This window comes from Nerophis lumbriciformis, linkage group LG05, assembly GCF_033978685.3.
Source record: "Nerophis lumbriciformis linkage group LG05, RoL_Nlum_v2.1, whole genome shotgun sequence".
Taxonomy (NCBI): Eukaryota; Metazoa; Chordata; class Actinopteri; order Syngnathiformes; family Syngnathidae; genus Nerophis; species Nerophis lumbriciformis.
Window position 1 is genome coordinate 47,914,446 of NC_084552.2, and position 15,603 is coordinate 47,930,048.

The 15,603-nt window shown below is 39.4% G+C and overlaps 1 protein-coding gene across 2 annotated transcripts in view; it reads right to left on the bottom strand.

Annotated features, from left to right (window-relative positions):
• Window positions 1–15,603, bottom strand: part of plxna4 (plexin A4) — a 381,909-nt gene that overhangs the window by 158,932 nt on the left and 207,374 nt on the right. Inside the window, exon 4 of one of the 2 annotated variants that reach the window (XM_072913282.1) lies at window positions 2,830–3,124. The exons of the other annotated variant lie outside the window; for it this stretch is intronic. Coding sequence (XP_072769383.1) covers window positions 3,047–3,124 — 78 coding nt within the window. The 3' untranslated portion in view covers window positions 2,830–3,046. Of the gene's footprint in view, window positions 1–2,829; window positions 3,125–15,603 lie in introns of those variants that run through there. 2 annotated transcript variants of the gene reach the window in all.

Here is a 15,603-nt window from a genome sequence, read left to right on the forward strand (position 1 = left end):
AAGTAAAACACTCTAACATAAGATTTGCTTAGTGAGAAGAATGATCTAAACAGAAAATAAGCAAATATCCCCCTTATTTGAGATATTTAATCTTACTTAGATTTCAGTTTTTGCAGTGTGTTTATCTCGATCAACTATCCATCCATCCATCCATTTTCTACCGCTTATTCCCTTTGGGGTCGCGGGGGGCTCTCAGCTACAATCGGGCGGAAGGCGGTGTACACCCTGGACAATTCGCCACCTCATCGCAGGGCCAACACAGATAGACAGACAACATTCACACTCACATCCACACACTAGGGCCAATTTAGTGTTGCCAATCAACTTATCCCCAGGTGCATGTCTTTGGAGGTGGGAGGAAGCTGGAGTACCCGGAGGGAACCCACGCAGTCACAGGGAGAACATACAAACTCCACACAGAAAGATCCCGAGCCCGGGATTGAACCCAAGACTACTACAACTAATCATAGTTATTCAAACTACAGCAAGCTGCCAGGACCAAAGTTTCCATCCATCCATCCATTTTCTACCGCTTATTCCCTTCGGGGTCGCGGGGGGCGCTGGAGCCTATCTCAGCTACAATCGGGCGGAAGGCGGTGTACACCCTGGACAAGTCACCACCTCATCGCAGGGCCAACACAGATAGACAGACAACATTCACACTCACATTCACACACTAGGGTTGTTATTATAAAAAAAAGATATATAGAGTAGTGAATGGTGAATATAAGTGTGAGAAGTGTCAAGTGTGGCGTAAGGAATGTTTGAACTGAGTGATTTTCACGCTTAAAGCATGAGGCTTGGCAACTCTGTATACACCTCAGAGTCAAAAATGTGTTACTTCACATATGCTAACTGTGAGCAAGCTAACATTAACATGCTAACATGCTAGCATTTTTTGTTTTCCAACTAATTTTGCAGGTTTTCGTCAGTTTTCGTTCAACACCTATCAGCTGTTAGCAGGATAACTATTAGCATGCGAGTTTTGTTTGCTCATTTTGCAGGTATACAACAAAGAGTCGTATGATTTTTTTCCTATGTAGCTCACATGGTAACTGTTAGCATTTCAGTTTGGCTACAGTTTTTTAGCAACTTCTACCAAAATTGCTTTTTTCTAGTATGTGTGATAAAGCACAGCAGATGCAGTTTTGTGAGCAATCTGACCGAGCCAGCTAATTAAAAACGATGAAGCTTTCCTATTTCCTTCTCCAGCTTCAATCAGCTGTCTTCTATTCACACCCACCCGTCCTTCCTTCCAGCTGCCCGGCCTGCTGCTCCAGCACTTCTTCTGCAGGTAAAGCAGCCATGGCAGCCGCCCGTGACGCCACGCTGGGTACATGTGGCGCACGCATCTCATTTGCCTAAATTAGCATGCATTACGTGCTCGCCTTTGCCGTTAAATTGCGTGTGAGGGTGACAGAGTGCGTGAGGTGCGAGACATGGATGCAGCGGCAGGCATGATGGCGGAGGATATAGTGTTTATTTGATTTTTTTTAAACCAATACCACACTGCCTTGAATTGAAAACAAACATTACCTGCCCACACACTGTGTGTGTGTGTGTGTGTGTGTGTGTGTGTGTGTGTGTGTGTGTGTGTGTGTGTGTGTGTCCTTGTATTTCTACCCTTCTTGAGACATCAACAAGGAAAAGTACCTTCCATATGAGGAGCGGTGAACAAGTTAGGACATAAATCATGGTCCCAATACGGAAAACCATCGCATCTAATAGAGAATGTCTCATTTGCACCCCTGGTGGTGAAATCTAGCAAAATGAGGGTGGTCCCGAAAACGAGGGAATTTTCAAATTGACTGTGTGTCGGTTTTAAAAGTGCTCCCCCTCTGGTCAACATATGAAATAACAAGTGTGTGTAAGAAAGTGAATTGCGCCCCCTTTGGTCAAAATGTATAAAAAGCAGCTGAGATAGGCTCCAGCACCCCCCTCGACCCCAAACGGGACAAGCGGTATAAAATGGATGGATGGAATATGTATATAGAGACATACTGTAATAACTTGAAGTAAATATAGAAGATTAAAAACCAATTACAAACGAAAAATTTAAAATGAAATAAAAATCACTAAAAACAGTCTTTTTCTCACAATGTGTCAACTTTTTATTTAATAAAATTGGGAACAAAGTGTGTGGATGTGAGTGTGAATGTTGTCTGTCTATCTGTGTTTGCCCTGCGATGAGGTGGCGACTTGTCCAGGGTGTACCCCGCCTTCCGCCCGATTGTAGCTGAGATAGGCTCCAGCGCCCCCGCGACCCCAAAGAAAATAAGCGGTAGAAAATGGATGGATGGATGGGAACAAATTCTCATATTCTTTCTGTTTCTGTACAATTATTACTTTTTAATGCAAAATGGTGCCATTTGTCATATATACAATTCTGACTGATTGCCAATGTTTTTGTTGTTCTTGTAAAATAGTGATATTTTTTGAGTAAAATTATGACTTTTGTCATAATTTTGCCAGGTAAAATTCCGATTATTATTATAATATTTCCAATATTTTAAAGTTTTCTTGTAAAATTGTGACTTTTGTCGTTTAAAATTACGACTCTTTTCCTAAACCTGACAACATTTTACGCTTTTCTTGTAAAATGGCGACTGTTATTGAGGAAAATTCCAACGTTTATCATAATATTGCACACATGTTCAGTTTTTCTTGTAAAATGTTGACTTGCATTGAGTAAAAATACGACTTTTATTATAATACTGCCAAAATTCTAAGTTTTTCTTGTGAAATTGTGACCTTTTTCTTGTGAAATTCCAACTAATTTTTCACAACAATCTTTTTGACATTTAGATAGTATGTATATATTATTAATGTTGTAAATACAAATCTTTATATATCTAGAAAGGGTGGTCCTAAAGAGGTAGGCATTTTTCGGAGGTCTTAAGAAGGTAACAAATACAAGAACGTGTGTGTGTGTGTGTGTGTGTGTGTGTGTGTGTGTGTGTGTGTGTGTGGAACCAAACTATTGTAAAGGTGTGTGCCTTTAGCAAGCAAAGACTACGCTCCCTCACGTAATCACTAGACAGCAGTCTCATTGCTGAATAAACACTAAACAATACTGTACATTGTTCATGTGGAAAACAAATATAATAAGAGCTTGTTTACATACCTGATGTTGACAGAATGATTTCAATGGCACAGCAAGGGAACATGGAAAGAAAAAAGGCAGTGGTTTAGTAACATGGTATAACATAATATAATACAGTATCATACTATCATAGTGTGACATAATACTGTGGATCTTTAAAAACAGCAAAGCGCTCAAGCTACACATATTTGCAGTAGCTCTTCAAAAACAGCAGAAGTCTCAGGTCACACATAGAGGATCTTTGCATTTTTGCAGTAGGCCCACAGTGCATCCGGAAAGTATTCAAAGCGCTTCACTTTCTCCACATTTTGCTATGTTACAGCCTTTTTCCAAAATGGAATATATTCATTTTTGTTCTCCAAATTTGACAAACAATACCTCATAATGACAATGTGAAAATGTTTTAAAACATGTTTTGGGCAAATTAATTTAAAAAAAAAAAAAGAAAGAAAAAAAAGGCATACACATAAGTAAGGTTACAAAATATTTAAAGTTAGTATTATTTGCGGATGATACAACTGTGTTTTGTTCAGGAGGGAACACACAAAAGCTAATACAAATAATAACAGAAGAAATGAACAAATTAAAAAGATGGATTGACAAAACCAGACTATTTTTGAATGACAGTAAAACAAAAATACTGCTATTTGGTAACAGTAGAAGGGAAAGTCAAACACAAATACAAATAGACGGAATAGAAATTGAAAGAGTAAATTAAACCAAATTTGTAGGTATAATGATTGATGATAAAATGAAAGGGAAATCTCAAGTAAAAAATATACAACATAAAGTAGCAAGAAACACGTCAATAATGAATAAAGCAAAACATGTTCTAGACCAAAAATCACAACATATTCTCCACTGCCAGATCATTAAAAACAGCAAAGCACTCTGGTCGCATGTGGAAAGAATCTTTGCTTTTTTTGCAGTCGATCGTCAAAATATGCCAGGCACTCTGCTCACATATAGAGGATCTTTGCATTTTTGCAGTTGGCCTATATCATTAAAAATAGCAGAGCACGGTAGTGTTTTTGTAGCAGATCAGTAAAACAGCAGAGCACTCGCTAAAAATAGACAATGTTTGCCTTTTTGCAGTAGATCATCAAAAACATCAGACATTCCAGTCACATATGGAAAGGACCTTTGATTTGTTTAATGGTAGATCCTTAAAAACAGCAAAGAACCCTGGTCACATATAAAGGATCATAGCATTTTTGCAGAAGATCATTAAAAACAGCAAAGTGGTCCGGTCGCATATAGAGAATTTTTGCATAAGATAATTAAAAACAATTAGCACCGGTCGAATATAGAGAATGTTTGCATTTTTTCAGTAGATCAATAAAAACAGCAATATAGATAATTTTTGCATTTTTGATAATAATAATAATAATAATACCTGGGATTTATATAGCGCTTTTCTAAGTACCCAAAGTCGCTTTACTGCTTTTTGCAGTAGATCATTAAAAACAGCAAATGTTTGGATTTTTGCAGTAGATCATTAAAAACAGCAAGCTGCTCCGGTTGCATATAGAGAATTTCTGCAGAAGATAATTAAAAACAGCAAAGCGCTCTGGTCGAATATAGACAATCTTTGCATTTTTGCAGTAGATCAATAAAAACAGCAATATAGAGAATTTTTGCATTTTTGCAGCAGATCATTAAAAACAGCAAGGCGATCCGGTCGCATATGTAGAGTATCGTTGCATTTTTGCATTAGGCCTACATCATTAAAAACAGCACAGCACAGCACTCCGGTCACATAGAGGAGACTGAGTAGTGTTTTTGTAGTGAATCAGTAAAAAGAGCACAGTGTTTTTGTCAAATACAGAAAAATCTTTGCCTCTTTTGCAGTGGGTCCTTAAAAACAGCAGAAATTCCAGTCACGTATGAAAAAGGACCTATGCTTGTTTCTAGTAAATCCTTAAAAACAGCAGTGTTCCGATCATATACAGTTTAGTAATATTAAAGTTAAAGTTAAAGTACCACTGATAGTCACACACACACACACTGGGTGTGGTGAAATTACCCTCTGCATTTGAATCATCCCCTTGTTCCACCTCCTGGGAGGTGAGGGGAGCAGTGAGCAGCAGCGGTGGCCGCGCTCAGGAATCATTTTGGTGATTTAACCCCCAATTCCAACCCTGGATGCTGAGTGCCAAGCAGGGAGGTAATGGGTCCCATTTTTTATAGTCTTTGGTATGACTCGGCTGGGGTTTGAACTCACGACCTACCGATCTCAGGGCGAATATGGTGTAGTACTAGTATATAACTATGATTTATTGCATAGTGTGGTACATCCCATAGTGAGATATAATACAATATAGCATGCTGTACCGGTAATTGAATATATTATAGTATATTAGTGTGCAGTGTAGCTGGCAGGTATTTTATACTTTGTAAGTAACATAGTATCATTTGGAACAGTATACACTGATGTAGTAAAGTGCATACTTTGGTGTTGCAGGATGTAGTATAGCAGATATTTGTAGAATGTAGCTGTAAAGTACTTCTAGTAGAAGTATCCACAATGTGTCAATCTCATTTTAACAACATTTCGCTGTATTTTGTACAAAAGCAAAACGTGTGTCCACAGGTTGAAGTGATGACATTTGTCTTCTACTTTTCCGCAATTCCGCTTCTGCTGACCTCCCCTTAGGGAGACAGTTGGTTGGCTGGTTGGTTGGTTGGTGTTAGTTTATTCCAAACATACAATCATAACATCAAATAATGAGTCTGTCACTACAGCATGTCTGAAAAGGAGTAGGAAGAAGCAGAGCTTATTTAATCCTACCCCTTTTCGTATCATAACAATTGCTTCTAACTCACTTCTGCCTTGGAGACTTTGTACAGTATGTGTAAGTAATGTGCAACTATAATTATTTGATACTTGTTTATATTGACAAATGTGCCGTTTGATTGATTGATTGATTGAAACTTTTATTAGTAGATTGCACAGTACAGTACATATTCCGTACAATTGACCACTAAATGGTAACACCCGAATAAGTTTTTCCACTTGTTTAAAGGGGAACATTATCACCAGACCTATGTAAGCGTCAATATATACCTTGATGTTGCAGAAAAAAGACCATATATTTTTTTAACCGATTTCCGAACTCTAAATGGGTGAATTTTGGCGAATTAAACGCCTTTCTAATATTCGCTCTCGGAGCGATGACGTCACGTTGTGACGTCACATCGGGAAGCAATTCGACATTTTCTCAAACACAGAGTCAAATCAGCTCTGTTATTTTCCGTTTTTTCGACTGTTTTCCGTACCTTGGAGACATCATGCCTCGTCGGTGTGTTGTCGGAGGGTGTAACAACACAAACAGGGACGGATTCAAGTTGCACCAGTGGCCCAAAGATGCGAAAGTGGCAAGAAATTGGACGTTTGTTCCGCACACTTTACCGACGAAAGCTATGCTACGACAGAGATGGCAAGAATGTGTGGATATCCTGCGACACTCAAAGCAGATGCATTTCCAACGATAAAGTCAAAGAAATCTGCCGCCAGACCCCCATTGAATCTGCCGGAGTGTGTGAGCAATTCAGGGACAAAGGACCTCGGTAGCACGGCAAGCCATGGCGGCAGTTTGTTCCCGCAGACGAGCGAGCTAAACCCCCTGGATGTCTTGGCTCACACCGTCCCTTATGCCACCGAAGAAGATCAAGAGAAGAATATCGACCCTAGCTTCCCTGGCCTGCTGACATCAACTACAAAACTGGAAAGATCAGCTTTCAGGAAAAGAGAGCGGATGAGGGTATGTCTACAGAATATATTAATTGATGAAAATTGGGCTGTCTGCACTCTCAAAGTGCATGTTGTTGCCAAATGTATTTCATATGCTGTAAACCTAGTTCATAGTTGTTAGTTTCCGTTAATGCCAAACAAACACATACCAATCGTTGGTTAGAAGGCGATCACCGAATTCGTCCTCGCTTTCTCCCGTGTCGCTGGCTGTCGTGTCGTTTTCGTCGGTTTCGCTTGCATACGGTTCAAACCGATATGGCTCAATAGCTTCAGTTTCTTCTTCAATTTCATTTTTGCTACCTGCCTCCACACTACAACCATCCGTTTCAATACATGCGTAATCTGTTGAATCGCTTAGGCCGCTGAAATCCGAGTCTGAATCCGAGCTAATGTCGCTATATCTTGCTGTTCTTTCCGCCATGTTTGTTTGTATTCACTATGTGACGTCACAGGAAAATGGACGGGTGTTTATAACGATGGTTAAAATCAGGCACTTTGAAGCTTTTTTTAGAGATATTGCGTGATGGGTAAAATTTTGAAAAAAACTTCGAAAAATATAATAAGCCACTGGGAACTGATTTTTAATGGTTTTAACCATTCTGAAATTGTGATAATGTTCCCCTTTAAGTCGGGGTCCACGTTAATCAATTCATGGTAGATTGCAACGTCAGTCAATTATTATTATGTATGTCTAGCTTGTGTGCTATTGTGTGCTTAGCTGTTGTGTAGCTGCTAGCTCCTAATAGCCTGTAGCCTAGCACGTTTACCTTTTGTAAATGTGCCATGTTTATTTTTTTTATTTGTATTTTCGGGACAACATTGTGACATCTTCTGTGGTGAGAAAGATTCATTAAGTAACGCGTCACGCGGCATGGGGTGGGGTGGAGGCGTGGGGGGGGACATGGGTGATCGATGCTTCCCGCTGGCCTCCATTTTCCTGCGGAAGCAGTGGCAGGTTGCATGCGTGCAGTGCTTGTAATGAAATGCACACACTGCGACATAAATATTCAAGCTCGTTTTTTTTTTTGTCTCCCAGGGCTCATCCTGATGGAGTGTGCTCAGCGGGGGATAATTAGTCCAACGCTGTATTTTTTATCGGGAAGCTGCAGATTTCCGCCGACGCCTTCACCTCTTTGGTCATTGTCGTGTATGTACCTTGCTGAATTCCCCCCAGGGATCAATAAAGTACTTTCTATTCTATTCTTTTATGACCAGTTGCTGTTGAGTAGCTCGCGGTGCGGCCAGCAGGGTTCGACCAAAGCGCGCACGCTGTGAAGTTCCCGTCAAGCGAAGACGCAGACGGTCTGAACCACAGAACCCTCAGACAAACATCCTAAGTGGACATGGTTGCCAGGGTTACGGCTGAAAGGCCACAAGTCTCTTGCATCGACTTTTTGCCATATCGCAAACACTTCCAATAGCTCAGCTGAGGTGAGGCACGTCGTGATGTAACTGCATCAGCGTGTGAGCTATAAGTTACCGACAAAACCTTGTGCAAACATGAGGAGACACACGGCAAAATGACAAAGCTTAACCTATTGATACTATAACAATCTACAAGGTTAATATAGCAGTCTTCTCTTTCGTCCCCTCCATTTATCTGCTTTTTTTTTTGTATTTCAAGTGATCATTACATATATGTATTGTTGCATTTGAACAATTGTATTGTTGATAATAGAGGTAATTATTGTTATTATTCATTATCAATAGTGCTATTTCTATTGGTATTTGTATTGCTCCATTTGTAGTGTAGTAATGTTCGTTGTCATTTCTGTATTATTTTTTATTTCACTAACTGCTTCTTTGCTATCACTTTTACCATCGTATTTGTACATATCGTATTTGCTGGTGTTGTTCTATTGTTGTTGTTGTTGTTGTGTTTGCTGTTGTTGTTTTTGTCTCTCTGTCTTATCCCCCGCTTGTCCCCACAATTTCCCCCTCTGTCTTCCTTTTTTTCTCTTTCTATCCCCTCCTACTCCGGCCCGACTGCACCAAATAATAATATAAATCCATTTAATAAAGTAAAATACAAATAAGGCAACAAGAGAAGTTTTCCACACTTCTCTTTAGATCCACTCGGCGTCCAAAGCACTGCGGTCCCCACATCTGCGGTCCCCTCCAAGGTTTCTCATTGTCCCATTGGGTTGAGTTTTTTCTTGCCCTGATGTGGGATCTGAGCGGAGAATGTCTTTGTGGCTTGTGCAGCCCTTTGAGACACTCGTGATTTAGGGCTATATAAGTAAACATTGATTGATTGATTGATTGATTCTCTTTTGTAAATAAAATCTGTACAGCCGATATGGGCATCTAAATTAACAATACGATTTGCCTGACAAGCTGAACAGGACAAAAAAAATAAAAAATAAATAAATAAATAAATAAATAAAAATACAAAAAAAGATACAAATAAAAATAAAAATAAAAATAGAAATCAAATAGAATAACTGCATCAATCAACCCAGTGCAAACATGAGGAGACAAGAAGCTATGCTAACCGCTAAACTAGATATCAAGAATGTAAATAGGAGAGGGCGGATCGATACAAATATCCACAGTAACAATACCAATTATATTATCAGTATATGGTCGATACTACAGTGATATCGATATGTTTTGCTTAGGTTTCCTTTTTTTGCAATATTGATTTTATTTTTCCGTTTATGGAATATATTTATTTTATATAATGTATATTATATTTTATCATGACTGATATTTATTTTATTTGAATATTTAATTCATATTGTTAAAGTTGAAGTACCAGTGATAGTCACACACACACTAGGTGTGGTGAAATTATCCTCTGCATTTGACCCATCCCCTTGTTCACCCCCTAGGAGGTGAGGGGAGCAGTGGGCAGCAGCGGTGGCCGCGCTCGGGAATCATTTTGGTGATTTAACCCCCAATTCCAACCCTTGATGCTGAGTGCCAAGAAGGGAGGCAATGAGTCCCATTTTATAGTCTTTGGTATGACTCGGCCGGGGTTTGAACTCACGACCTACCGATCTCCGGGCGGACACTCTAATCACAAGACCACTGAGCAGGTGGCCTAACAGTAAATTAACAATAGATTAATATGATTGGTAACACTAAATGGGCCCCAATGTGTGAATGTGAGTGTGAATGTTGTCTGTCTATCTGTGCTAGCCCTGCGATGAGGCGGCGACTTGTCCAGGGTGTACCCCGCCTACCGCCCGAATGCAGCTGGGATAAGTTCCAACACCCCCCGAGATTCCAAAAGGGACAAGCGGTAGAAAATGGATGGATGGATGGATTATCAAATTGTTATCAGTCAATGATCTCACAATAGAAAGTAACCAGATGTTAACAGTAAATTAGCAATACATTAATAATAGTTTTATTAAATAATACAACAATATGTTACTGTAGTCATTCTCCAACTGTGGTACGTGTACCACTAGTGGTACGCGGGCTCCATCTAGTAGTGTGCAAAAGTACAGTGTTTTATTTTCTTATAATCAAACAGAGTGTTACTGTTCAAACTGTGTGTAATGTTACAGTGGCCAAAAATATGAAATAAACTTGTCAAATAAAACCTCTGCCTTGTTTTTAATAAATACTTAGGCCTACTACGCTACTGTGTTTTAATGTTGGTCGTTATGGTGGTGTTACGATTGGGGGGTCGCAGCTTACTGCAGAGTTCGTTCCCCCGGGATGCAGACGGACCACTCCGGACAGGACGTGCAGGTAGGATCATGATTTATTCTTAGAAAAATCACAGAAGTACCAAAAACAGAAAACAAGCCGACGGAACAACGTGCTGATTGCGCTCGAAGCTAAGGCTACCACTTAGCATAGACTAGAGACAATAAATACTCACGTAACAGGTGCATGTAGCAAACAATGAAGCCAGGCCGACTTAAATAATGCCTCTGATTAGTGCTCGGGAAACAGGTGAGCGTCCCGAACACCAATCAGAGACAGGTGGAAATAATAAGCAACCATGGTAACTAAAAACAAACTCAAGGGTGCACAAAAATAGGAACTGAGGGAGTCCAAAACTAACAGAAAATACAAAACATGATCCGGGCCACAGATCATAACAGGTGGTACTAGGACAGCCACGTTTCTTCTGTGGTGGTACTTGGTGAAAAAAGTATAAGAATCACAGTGTTACCGCATATGTCAGCAGACAAATGAGGAACCTTTGTAATGAGTTTAAAATGTTTCTATTATATTCCAAGTAATTTAATGTGATATGTATTGTTATCGCAGCAGGCTAGTATCAGTGTTACTGACCTCGCGCTAACTGACTAAATGAGTGAGACTAACTCAGATTAGGCACTAACAGCAAGCATACGCTGTTCTGATAGATGTCGATTGATCAGCTAGGCCCGCCCACTTAATTCTCAAAGCATTCAATCAAAGTATAAATCCATATTAAAGCCCCCAAAGGGATTGGAGGCGACCGCCATCGTCATACCCGTCTCTGCATGGCCTCCATCTCTCAGAACAGTACCGCACAGGTCGGGACCTAGTTGGCCGATAAGACCGGGTTGCCTCTACCGGGAGCCACTTAGCCACATTATCATATTTCAATTTTGCCCGAGATTACTGTCTCTTATTGGAATTAGCATTTCTGCTCTGCAAATGAGATCGGGGAGGAGATGAAGGGTAGAAATAGAGAAGAGAGAATTATGGAAATTTTGATTAAGGTTCAACAGATGGCCGTCATTTGGATGCTGACATTTCCGCGCCGAGGGGGAGACGATTCGAGTGGCGTCTCTCCGAAAAATTGCGGTGAGCAAACACTCGGAGGAGGAACGTGCAAGGTTCACTTTTATGAAACGCATCTCGGAGGAACAGACGGGGTGTGGGGTTTGGAGGGGGTGGGGGATTCATATCTTGAGTGCTTCTCTCAGCAGCTCACTTGACTGTTTGCTCAAATCAATTACAACATTGTTTCACAGCAGCTAATGACTACACTTAATAGGAATGTAATTAGCAGTCAATAGGATCTCATTGGCAGTCATCAAAGCAGGTTCTGAGCTGAGGCACAAACTTTGAAATATTTCTATATTGCAGTTTTTCTCCCTTGGCGTACTAAAGGGTACTGATGCCTCGCCCCGTAACAGTGGTATGTCGACGTTACACATTTAAAGGGGGGTTTAAAGTTCCCAAAACTATTCTTAAACCCTCCTTGCAACTTTGTCCAATGCTTGCATCTTTTTCCGCACATTTTGGCCAATGGAATTCGTCCCTGTGATGAGGTGGCGACTTGTCCGGGGTGTACCCCGCCTTCCGCCCGAATGCAGCTGAGAAAGGCTCCAGCACCCCCCGCGACTCCGATAGGGACAAGCGGTAGAAAATGGATGGATGGATGGATGGAATTTGTCTCTGAGCTGCGCTCTAATGCGGACATTTTAAATTCTCTTTAACGTTATTCTCCTAATGTGCGGGGGTAAATGTGTTGGAACTAGAGATGTCCGATAATATCAGCCAGCCGATATTATCGGCCGATAAATGCGTTAAAATGTAATATCGGAAATTATCGGCATCGTTTTTTTTAATTATCGGTATCGTTTTTTTAAATTTATTTTAATTTTTAATTTTTATTAAATCAACATAAAAAACACAAGATACACTTACAATTAGTGTACCAACCCAAAAAAAACTCCCTCCCCCATTCACACAAAAGGGTTGTTTCTATCTGTTATTAATATTCTAGTTCCTACATTATATATCAATATATATCAATACAGTCTGCAAGGGATACAGTCTGTAAGCACACATGATTGTGCGTGCTGCTGGTCCACTAATAGTACTAACCTTTAACAGTTAATTTTACTCATTTTCATTAATTACTAGTTTCTATGTAACTGTTTTTATATTGTTTTACTTTGTTTTTTATTCAAGAAAATATTTTTAATTTATCTTATTTTATTTTATTAATTTTTTTTAAAAGTACCTTATCTTCACCATACCTGGTTGTCCAATTTAGGCATAATAATGTGTTAATTCCACGACTGTATATATTGGTTGATATCGGTATCGGTTGATATCGGTATCGGTAATTAAAGAGTTGGACAATATCGGAATATCGGATATGGGCAAAAAGCCATTATCGGACATCCCTAGTTGGAACATAAATGAATGTTAAAGATAGACAAACAATTTTCAAGCGTACAGTAGAGAAGGGATTTATATGGCCCCATTCATGGGAAGATCTCGCGTGAGAGGAAGAGAGGGGTTCAATCATTTTGCAACACAGTCTGCTGAAAATGATGGAAAGCACCACTTTACATAGCAAATGATGCTGTGGTGGTGTTTTTTTTTCTGTAATTATGATTAATTATTACTACTATTAGTTATAATGAATTAAAACAGAACAGTAATTTGACATTAAGCACAATGTATGTGCTTATACTGCCATCTACTTTCAACTTTAGGTCTGTGTGGTAAAAAACAAGTAAAACATCAATACATTTGTTAAAATAATGTGCTTTCTAATGTTAAAGTTACAAGGAACAATTAAAACCTTGATAGACAATTCATAGAATCCAAAGTTGATTCGATGTTATTGAAACAAATCAAAATATCGCAACTTCTTCCGCAACTTTCTGAAAAAGCTGCAGCAAATTGAAGCATCATGTTGGCGGCAACGATCACAAAAAAACCCCTGTAAAATTCTGGAGGGACTGATTATTTCTTACGGGAAAAATTACTTCTCTTTTCATACAATTTGTTTTTTGCCTGACTTTCTGAAACAGATCACGGAGAAAACCCGACTCTATTCCTTTCCATCTTGCAGTTATTGTCCTTTTTATTGCTGCAGGGTCTCAAATTTGTCTCTGAGCCGTGCTCAAATGCGGACATTTTAAATTCTCGCTGGGGTAAATGTGTTGGAACATATGACTGAGAGGAAGAGAGGGGATCAATCATTTTGCAACACAGTCTGTTGAAAATGATGGAAAGCACCACTTTACATAGCAAATGATGCTGTGGTGGTGTTTTTTTTTCTGTAATTATGATTAATTATTACTACTATTAGTTATAATGAATCAAAACAGAACAGTAATTTGACATTAAGCACAATGTATGTAATTGTACTGCCATCTACTTTCAACTTTAGGTCTGTGTGGTAAAAAAAACAAGTAAAACATCAATACATTTGTTAAAATAATGTGCTTTCTAATGTTAAAGTTACAAGGAACAATTAAAACCTTGATAGACAATTCATAGAATCCAAAGTTGATTCGATGTTATTGAAACAAATCAAAATATCGCAACTTCTTCCGCAACTTTCTGAAAAAGCTGCAGCAAATTGAAGCATCATGTTGGCGGCAACGATCACAAAAAAACACCTGTAAAATTCTGGAGGGACTGATTATTTCTTACGGGAAAAATTACTTCTCTTTTCATACAATTTGTTTTTTGCCTGACTTTCTGAAACAGATCACGGAGAAAACCCGACTCTATTCCTTTCCATCTTGCAGTTATTGTCCTTTTTATTGCTGCAGGGTCTCGGTGTCTAACCCCGTTATTTATTGATTTGCAAATGTTGGGGGCGAAGAATAGAATCAGGGGTGCAAACAGTATTTCTATAAAAGTTATTTAAGAGCGATGGTTCTCAGTAGCTCATCCAAAGACAGACTGAAGTGTCATAGGCCATGATGAAAGGACAACCTGGTCCTCATGAAATATGAACATCATATACGAGTGGAAATAAGGGAGGAGGGGTTAACATTTTTTTTTTATAGGACGAACACTTGAGAATGTAACATATGCATCTAAAGATTTATTCCCATCCAGGTAGAGGAATGCACTACCTTGCAGTTTAAAGGGCCACCTTCCATCTTCTCCTTTGAATAAAGGACATCATTAAATCCTGACACACCAGCTTGAGATTTGCTGATTCAAAGGCAATGCGGTGTATAATAACCCCGGGAAAGGTCAGGGATGGTCTTGGCACTCTCTTGTCAGCGGTTCAGACGCAGCAAAGAGAAAATGTTGGTGATATATTTTCATTTGTGCGAGTATGAGAAGAGCTTGTCGAGTTCCCACAGATTCCCGCTCTCCAGTTTCTCAATAAATGATTCCTGGGCCATCATTTAGCAAAGGCTGCGTGTTAATCGTTTATCACAGCGAGCGTCCACCGCGCATCCTAAGACGGTTGTGGCCAGGGAACCCCAATGGGACTCGCCTGGAGGAGGGGAACCGCCATGGATCATCCTGTGAACATTAATCATGATAACCTAGTTCTTTTTCAAGCAAACTAGCAAACATGTAACAGAAAGGTCCTACATTTAGGGAGCCTTGCTTTTATACTGCTTCTTTTGGGATGTATAAAGTAGAGATCAGCTGATATGTTGTTTTTTTTAGAGCTGATACCAATTATTAGTAGTCAAGAAGGCTGATATTGGGAGCCGATATTCATTTGCAGTAGACGTTATTTAAACATGAATAGTATACTTCAGTAAACAGCTGGACACGGCTTTCATTTTTTTTTTATTACGTCGGACCAGTTGCAACATAATGTTTGATGCGGCTTTAATGTTAAATTAGCACCGAACAACAACATGGGATTTCACCAACACCTTTATCACATGTGTATAATGCTGTGGGTCAGAGGGGCAACAACATTTGCATTTCAAAATATGGGAAATCTCCTGGCAAATTTGGCAAGAAATTGACGGTACCAAAATTATTTTGATACTTTTCGGTACTTTTCTAAATAAAGGGCACCACAAAAAAATTGCATTATTGGCTTTATTTTAACAACAAATCT